The sequence below is a fragment of the Acyrthosiphon pisum genome, chromosome A1, assembly GCF_005508785.2.
Source record: "Acyrthosiphon pisum isolate AL4f chromosome A1, pea_aphid_22Mar2018_4r6ur, whole genome shotgun sequence".
NCBI classification, from domain to species: Eukaryota; Metazoa; Arthropoda; class Insecta; order Hemiptera; family Aphididae; genus Acyrthosiphon; species Acyrthosiphon pisum.
The window spans coordinates 117,744,504-117,754,743 of NC_042494.1; the positions used below are offsets into that span (position 1 = coordinate 117,744,504).

A 10,240-nucleotide genomic window follows, 5' to 3' on the forward strand; every position below is an offset into this window, starting at 1 on the left:
ATATTATAATATAATAATGAAACCTAAAAACGTAACCCAATTGAAGAATGCGATGATCCTACGGCGTTGTAGATAGACTACTAAATGTTATAGTTCTAAATGTATCAAATATGATCAAATCATTGTGTTATTGTTCTGTGGTTATGTTGTCAGGGGCTGAAAGGCGTCTTGAAAGCACGGGAGCTTACCAATTGCGCTTAAAATTACCTTTTCATATACCAATTGCGCTCTAAACATTTTAGGGTCGATATACCAATTGCGCTCTAAAATGTTTAGGGTCGATAGACCAATTGCGCTTATACATTTTACACTACGTAAGGAAAACTTATTAGTCAGTTATAATTATATAATAAATGCTCGACCGGAGTTATACGATTTTTACGGAGGGGTTGAGATCAAGTATTTGGTGACTGAAATATAATTTATGCCGACTGTAAAAATGTCGACCCGTAATTTCTTAAAACAAACTATGTGAAGTTCCTTATTTTTGGTTTTTCTGTATAATAGGTTATAATATTTCTGTTAATTTTACTACTTTAGCCATAGACCTTATACTAATAGACGGAACGTGGTTGTAGTTCCGCCGTCCAAACGTGACGGCGCTGATCAAAGTACCTAGTACAACGTACACCGCACATGCGCACCAGATGATACTATACTCTGTATATTACTGTATATAATATATATATATATCACTGTAACGCAAACCGCACCACCCAACCGCATCCCGCCTGGATGTTCCGTCTATTAGTATAAGGTCTATGACTTTAGCACTACTTACCGCACATGAATTAAGGGCAGCACTTAACTCATGACCTATAAGTCACGTGTTGACCCTAAGGCCTAAACTAAAATAAAATAATAGGTTGTTAAATCATAAAGTAATAAGATTTTGAGTTTAAGGTAATCATGATGTTGTATTTCACATGTTTAAAGAATAATAATAATTTTTTTAAATAATAATTTGAGCATGGCCTTACAATTTAGAAAAATACAATTTGGCTTCACAAAGTGAATTATAGTATACAGAATAATAAATTTGTTCACCATGAGGAAAGGAAAATGTAATCATAAATATAACAGGGCAACTACAATAAAATAATACATTTGGTCAATAATAACATGCTGATTTAAAAAAATATTTTCTGGTAACTTTCATACTGCCTGATCAAAATAATATGTGCGTAATAATAATAACGTTTCATAAAATTCCCGATACTGTTATAAAATATATTAAAACTTAAGACATAAAGTAATTAGATTTTGAGTTTAAAGTAATATTTGTATTTTGCATGTTTTAAGAATAATAATAATTTGAGCATAGGTAGCAATTTAGAATAATATAATTTGAATACAAGCGCAATTGGTACCTATATTGACCGTAAAATATAAGAGGCGCAATTGGTATACTGACCCTAAAATATATGCGGCGCAATTGGTATATTAACCCAAAAATAAAAATTTTGTTTTAGGCGCAATTGGTCCATGTCCGAAAGCACTCCCAACTTCCACAAAATATGGGTTGGGTGCATTTTTGTAAAATAATAATATAAATAATAAAATTGTACAATATAAATCAACTGTTAACACCATAGATGCTGTATAATATATGTATGGTCAACACCCAAGTTTGTGGACTATCTGAGTATCTGACCATGATAATATATATATATATATATAATATATATCCACCTTGAATATTATTATACTGATGGAATATTATAGACCTTGTTTATTACTTATAAGTTGTAAATATAGTGTATGACGTAGGTGCAGTAAACATTACAGAGAGAATGTACTTAATTAAAAATAGTTTTTAGATATTCACCATAATACCATTCACAAAAAGTCTATGTTGTAATTATTACTTTTAGACATTTTAAGATCAATTATTATATTGTTATAAAAACTGTAATATGTTGATCTATTTAAAATGTTTAATAATTAATACAGACACTCATTAGGCAGATTGGATACCTAATAGGTACTTACAAGAATAATGGTTTTAGTTATTAGGTACCTACTTATTTTGTTGTTATTCAAAAATATTATTCTCTGGGATTTGAAACATTTAAGTAAGTATATAACTATAGTGTATTTCTCTATAATATACAATGATATTTTAAATATATTTAGATACATTTTCAGCTATTACGTAATTTAACCCGTAGGTTGGTCTACAACTCCAATTTTCACTCTACTCGATTACTTAAATTTCATTTAAGTTTCATATAAGATTTGGCTCTTACACATTTTTGATTTTTCCCCGAAGTACTTATAAAAATTACAATATAGTAATACAATATAATAATAGCAACACAACTATATAAAAAAATATACCTGCCTACTGAATAATATAGGCTGACCAGTGACCGGTGACCAACAACAATCGTTTTTCGGTTTTCCCGAGACCTACTTTATGTATTAGTCATGTATTTTATTTATTAGGGTCATTATTAGGTATGTACGAGTTGATTCCCGGGTCATTATATGTCATGGTATACTGGTAATCTCATTACCAGATACCAATTTTTTAAATAATGTGTTATACATTTTTATCAAATTACTAATTTTTTTTAATAATAATTTTTTACCCATTACATTTTTTTACTAATATTTTTTTAACAAAAAATTGAATGATTTTCAAAATATAAAAAACTAAAAAGAACAACATTTTTGAGAAACTTGTCAACCAATCTCCTAGTAGTGGTTATTGAGTTATGCTAATAGCCACGTACATGTCTTCACCCCCTCCCATTTTCATTTTTCAACTTTTTCCGACGCCAATATTTAGTGCTCAATTCCTGCCAATTCCTGCCACCACTTTCAGAATTCCTGCTCAATTACAACCCTCGCAAAATCCAAAAAACTATGGGTGGGGCTGGGGACATATATTGGCGTTGGAAAAAGTTGAAAAATGAAAATGGGTGGGGGTAGGGACATGTACGTCTAATAGCCTGAATATTTGACTAAATATATTGAAAATAATATATAATGACCAGTGAATTAACTCGTACGCAGCCACCTACCTACAACATACGTACATTTAACATTGAATTCCAATTTTACTCATCCATTTCCAGTGTCTTCCTTGTTGATTAAGAATACTCGTGGTGTCATGCTCAGTTTTTTTGAAAGGGGGGAATGAATTCTCGATTACGTTATATCTATACTTCCGCCTCCTCCGTGAGTACGCCCCTGAACACTCGACACTTATTGTACATCAAAGCAATTACCTACTTCCCCACTTTGTGTTGTTTATGTGTTTGCTAAATGTGGGGGTCTTTAAAATATAACTTTCTAGGTGGTCAGATTTAATAATATCTGCAGTCTGCACTCCAATATCAATTTTCTCAATCCGTCACGCTGAGCATATTGTTATATAATTAATTATTCAAAGCCCATAGGCCATAGGTACCTACTAACCTTCTTAAAATTCATATGAGTATAGTAAAAATTATTATCTTTCCTTAGTATTGGATTATTTTAATTTTAACTATTTTATTGCCATAATAGCTAAAGAGAGCAACAGGTTGATTTTAAACCACATTTTATTATCGTCATTAGCTTACCAGACCATTAATGGCTGCAATCATCATGAAATGTTTCAGTCAATCAAACATCAAAATGTATAGTAATAGCCAATAGGTAAGTACTTTTACAATTTAAATTTAGTGAGCTGTTTAATTTTTTTAGTTAACTTTTATACATTTTGGTATCCACTATCCAGTATTTAATAATTCGATTATACAATAAAATATTTAGGGTTTATGCATGGCCGGCTTGAAGGCGATTCAAAACAGTGGCGTACCAAGGGAGGGGGATGATGTGGGAGATATAACCCTCTCCCAGACCAATTTCACCCACAGTTAATTATTGTTAAGTTCAAAACATACTTTATAATATTTTAACTACAGTTTACACAATTAGTATTTAGTTTTTAGTATCAAGTTGCTTCAAGCTGTGGTGTAGCACAGGCTCAGAGGCCTGTTCAAAAATAAGTTATCGGATCAATAGTTCATGTACGTACATATTCATCTAATGATTCAAATATGTATCAGATTCCTCAGAGGCCCCAAACGTGATATCCGCCAAATAGGCCCCGCAAAAACATTTTTCAGTTTCGCACGTAGCCCGATATTCACCAAGCTGGCACTGGTTTTTATTCCGTCGATAATTTTTTATTTTTTTTTTTTTTTACCTCCAGAGCTCCCTGAAAAATGTGCCCTCTGTTCCGGCCCTCATCCAGCAAACTATAAGGGTTGTCTCATCTTCAAACAACTCAGAAGCGTCCAAACTTCTCAAGTAAAACTGCCAACATCTCAAGCTACAACTCTCAACCACAGCCACCCTACACATCCAGCAGTCCAGGACATCACTCTCAACCTAATGAAAACTCCTCAGCGCACCCACGTACGTATGCAAACGCGACTAAGGCCCCCCCCCCCTACAACCATTCCAACTCAACTGATAATAAGACCTCTCTCACTAAATTTCTTGACGAATTTAATTCGATCATAAATCCCCTATTATCCCTCCTCATCCAAGTCCTCTCAAACCTCATAAATAATATAAACAAACAAAATGTAAACCAATAATTTCACATCCAACTCTCCCCTCATCCTAACATTGACACCTTAAACTTTCAAATCCCTGAAACCCTCTTATCCAAAACCTTTCTTCTCGAACAATTCCGGGCGACCCTGGCCGACGTTAAAAACGTAGCTGGTGCCGTGACCTACTAGTCCAGTGGTGGCCAACTACGGCCCGCGGGCCAAATCCCGGCCCGCCATCATTTAATATCTGGCCCGCGAAAGAAATATAATATTTTACATTTACGTAAAAAAAAATTTAAGTATACATTCTTCATATTTAATCCCGTATCGCCATATCGTAGCGTTTTTGTTGTTACAATGTCATTTAATAATATAAATAGCATTACCGTATCTTATCTTATTTTCATACGATAGTAGTATTATAGTTATATTACTGTGCTCGTTGCGCGACCAATTTTATCTACATTGTAGTTTCTACAGCTATCGTGATCAGTGCGGTCTGGACTAATATAAATTTAAAGTTGTTATTACGTTGTGTATTGTAAAAGTTCATTATGTCTAACAAAAAACGGACAATCGACTCGGAATATCGTGTTTTTAAAGATCAGTGGGAAGACGATTACTTTTGTATAGAATGGCAAAATAAAGGTATGTGCATAATATGTAAAGAAACTATTGCAGTTTTAAAAGAATATAACATAAAACGACACTATGAAACTAAACATAAAGACAAATTTAAAAATCTAGAAGGAAAAGAAAGAGTAGAAAAATTTAATTTCTTAAAAAAAAATCTTAATTTTCAACAAAATATATTTAAGAAAAAATGTGAACAAAATGTGTCTACTGTCCGTGCTAGTTATCGAGTTGCTCAGTTAATAGCCAAAGAAAGTAAACCGTTTTCTGATGGAGAATTTGTAAAGAAGTGTATGTCACATGTTATTGATGAAATATGTCCCGAGAATAAATGCTTGTTTGAACAAGTTAGTTTGTCACGCCAAACAATTACTAGAAGAATAGAAGATCTTGGACTTAATCTTTTTGAACAAGTGCAAGACAGAGTAAAACATTTTCAATATTTTTCAATAGCATTAGATGAGAGTACAGATATGGTAGATACGGCACAACTTCTAATTTTTTTACGAGGGGTGAATGCAAATTTTGAAATAACAGAAGAGTTGGGAGCGTTGGAGAGTTTGAGTGGTACTACAACAGGAGAAGATATATTCAAAGCTTTATTAAATACATTCAAAAATCTAGGTCTTGATTTTGAAAATCTTGTTAGTATTACTACTGATGGTGCAAAAAGTATGATAGGCTCTAAGAGTGGACTAATCGGAAGAATAAACTCAAAAATGTCTGAACTAAATCTATCTCCACCAATTGGAATTCACTGCATTGTTCACCAACAAGCACTATGTGGGAAAGTTTTAGATTTAGAAAATGTTATGTCTATTGTAGTACAAATTATTAATTTTATAAGATCACATGGATTGAATCATCGCCAATTTCAAAATTTTCTTTCAGAAATAGAGTCTGAGTATAAAGATGTTTTATATCACAGTAATGTACGTTGGCTAAGTAGAGGAAAAATTTTGAAAAGATTTTTTTTCCTGCGCCATGAAATCGAAATTACCTAAAATTCTGATGACTTAAATTAAAAAAAAAAAATTATGGCCCGCGGTAAATTTTTTTTTTTTTTATGGCCCGAGTTAAAAAAAGTTTGGCCACCACTGTACTAGTCGACTATAGTTGACTAGTCCACCATCCCGTCATGAAGTGCTATTACTGAATTAGCTTCTTCACCAAGCCAACCATGACCAATAATCTATAATTATATCCCTCCATTGTGCTTATGCTTATTGTAATTTTTTATATACAGATTGTACAAATAAAAACAAATTTGACAAAAAAAAAATTTTTTTTTTAGCTTCTACAGGCCATTAAGGCCTTTCGCTGCTTTTACCAAACATTTTTCCGTCGGTCTCTGTTGTCTGCATCTTCAATTCTTGCCATTTCATCAACTTGAATTAAATCTTTCTTTACCCGATCTAGCCAACGCTGACGTGGTCTTCTTGAGTGTTTTATTTAGTTAGGATACCTACCACAACTTGTCTCATTAGACTGTCCTTATCTCGCTATATATGTCCGGCCCATTCCAGTCTTTTTGAGACAAGATATTTATTAATTACTCTAATAATAAATATTACACCGTTTTGTAAATAAAAACATGTAGTTTACGGACATTATCCGTTTCCAATTTTTTTAGTTTTTCTTTCTATGAATGTCAATAAAAGTTTTTTTTTGGTTAAAAAAGATTGAAAATTTAACACAGGTCTCTTAATATATAGTTACAATGATATTTGAAAAATATTAATAACCCAGTCACATTTTTTTTTATAAGCATTTAAAGTTCAAATTTTGACGAGAGACGTTAAAATCACGAAGATGTGCAAATTATTTTGAGATAGAAATTTTAAAGATACTAAAGATTCTAATCAAAGATTTTAAAATGTCATGTAAAATTTCTTATAAGTTTATCTACCTTTATCAAAAAAAAAAAATGTCTACAAGAAAATTAAATTAAATTTTTATGAGCGCTTGAAATTCATATTTTTACATCATCGGATATTCATTCGATTTCTCACGTAGCGATTTTCTTATTTTATTGTATTTCCAAATCAAATAACTGTAAATACATACAAATTGCACTAAATGTTTATATTTTCATTGTTTATACGCTATTAAACTTTGAAAATATTTTGACATGTTTTGAGCTGTTTACGGACAATTTTAAATTTCAATTTTTTTAGTTTTTTTCTATGAATATCGTAAAATTGTATTTATTAAGCCAAAAAGCGTTAAAATTGACTACAAGGCTCCTGCAGTATATTGTTACAATAGCAGTTTAAAAATTTTAAAAATTTATAAACAACATTTTTTTATATGCATTTAAAGTACGATTTTTGACAAAATTTAATAATTATTTGCTAGATAAAAATTTATAAAATATTCAACTTTAATAGCTATAAGGATTAAAAATGTAAAACAAGGCTCCACGTAAGAAGCTTATTCTGTAACCAAAAAATCTAAAAATATTTAAACAGTTTTTTTTATAGTTATTTTAAGTCCAAATGTCAACGAAATTACATATTAAAAAAACCAAGAATAAAGATTTTAGTTATTTTATTGTAATTTAAAAATAGTCGTATTATTCGTGGCCCAAGGATATTTGGAACTTCTAAAGTATATTATTATTATATTATACAAAAATTTAAATTTTCATTATCATAATTCATAATATATGAATAGTATTAATTCAACTTACTGGCTACCGTATTACTAATAACCACAATATAAATATGATAAAAATGATCCTAGGCTGCAGACAAACCGTCTCCGCTCAGAATCATTTTTTATAATATACAATGATATTATATCATTGAATTCAAATTTAACACCATCCATTATACCACTTGTAACCTATTGTACAACAGAGCAACACCCAAGCGGCCAAACTCACCCAATTTTTATACTTCTTGCATAAATAAAAATAAATAAATTTACCAAGGTAATTCTTTCTGTGTTAAATGGGTCCATCTTTAACACAGTCACACAGGCAAAAATATATTATTATTATTATTATAAACATTCATTAAAGATTTATATACATGATGCCAAAAAAGAATAAAGGTTAAATTGTTATCTTTAAGTTTGAATTTTAAAATGATAACAAAATGGTCGTGTATGAAAAAGATTGGCCGATAAAAATATTTGCTGCCCCTGACTTGAAACTATGTGCACACCTATGGATAAGAAGTATTATATTAGATAATGTTGGTATAATAAAATAATTGATTTTATAAGTATAAAAATTTAGAATCACTTTATTTATTTAAAAAAATATCCAATAATTAACAATTATAATAAAATAAAATTTAAATATCAATAAATATTAAAAGGTGTATAGAAAAATAATCTTAACATAATTGCGAGTTGTATTTATATATTTTAACCAAATATCACGACAAAGCAACCACTACATTTGCAATCAGTAGAAGAATAATTATCACCCAAAGTCCTGTAAATAATATAAAATAATAATTTAATATTTTACAATGTATTAATATCAACTATATACCTCGAGTTGAATCTTTTTTTAATATCTGAACTACTTCCTTGGTCTCGCTTTCAATTCCAGCTGCTGTTTTGTCCATCGCCACCAATAGGTCATCAACTAGTTCTGTAATATAATAATTAATTTTTGTAGCCAACCACAACAAATTACATGTTATACTGACCATTTTGTAGATCAACTTCACTGCTTATGGTGATAGCAATACTTTTCTGTCTAGACACAATTGATGCTAATTCATTTAATCTATCGTCTTGTTCTATACAATAGAAATATACAATGTATATATCACAATTCATAATCTTCTGAATAAAATCTTAATATTTTTTACTCTTTACCTTTGAGTAAGTACTGTTGCTGTTGTTTAAGCACTTTTTCACTAAGTAATGGTTGTTTATCATCATAGTCATCATCATCACTGTCCAGCCAACCAGTGGTTGGCATTTCAGTTTTTTTGGCCTTACTAGTACTTGGTCTCATCAACTCTTGACGTTCTAGTGTATGACTATTATTCCTAAAAGAATATCATAACATTATATTTTAAATGGCTTATAATGTAATTATATACATTATTATATTATATATTATACATTATATAATTGTGGCAAATATTTTTAAAAACAATATATCACCTATTCTGAAAACGTTGATTTAATAAAATATTTCTGCTTTGGAGTAACTCAAGCATCCGTTGACGTCGTTCTTCTTCGTCCAGTGTACTATGTTAAATAACTCAGGAAAGTTTAATGGGAATTTAAAAAATTACTTTAAATTATATTTTCATAGCAAAGGATACACAGCCTTAGATGTTGCAAGTCCTCTAAGTTTATGAGATAATTGTTGGACTTCATCAGTAAATTGTTTCAGCCTAAGCCGGATTTGTGATGAATACAAAACATATTTTTCGGAAGACTTTTGCTCTAATTCTCTCACATTTAATAATCCTTCTATTTCTCTATATAGCTTCTCACATGACTCGTATTCAATTAACCTGAAATAACAATGTTTTTTTAATACAACAAAATCTATATCTAGGTATGTTATTTTGAATATTTTCCAAACATCAATTAATCAACTGATTATAGCATCAATTGTAATTTGGAAAAAATGGGAATAACATCACTCTTTTAGTTTTAACCTACTATTGAGCACTACACCTTCTTATGAAGGAGGATACATGCAGTTCAAAAAATTTAATAGTACATTAACTATCGACTTACCAGGGATCGTTGTCGTTGAACACAAGAGCCATGATAACGCGTTAGGCGTCTCAGTTGGTGTTGGTCATCACAATTTAAATATGACGGTGGCCTTCGGTTGTCCAATCTAGAAAGTTTTGAGGTTTGAGGCGTATTTGGAATATGTTAAAATGTTAAATCATGATTCGTTCGGTAATTCAAACGACAGCACCATAGACAAGAATTTAGCATTCAGTATACTCAGTGTCTAAGTGACGGTTACGAACTCGCGTCGTATACTGGAATATAGCGACCAGGGTCTAGAACTGCACGTCTGCAGTCTGCATTATGCAAGCATGAAGCAACTACCCAAG

General features: G+C 30.8%; 1 protein-coding gene across 1 annotated transcript; it reads right to left on the reverse strand.

The window, feature by feature from the left end:
• Positions 1-8,428: 8,428 nt before the first annotated feature.
• Positions 8,429-10,233, reverse strand: LOC100164552 (syntaxin-8-like). The gene is given in 7 exon segments (NM_001162718.2): positions 8,429-8,634; positions 8,695-8,796; positions 8,855-8,947; positions 9,027-9,202; positions 9,321-9,407; positions 9,485-9,679; positions 9,909-10,233. Coding segments are annotated over 7 exon segments (744 nt in total). The 5' UTR covers positions 9,941-10,233; the 3' UTR covers positions 8,429-8,575.
• Positions 10,234-10,240: the final 7 nt, after the last annotated feature.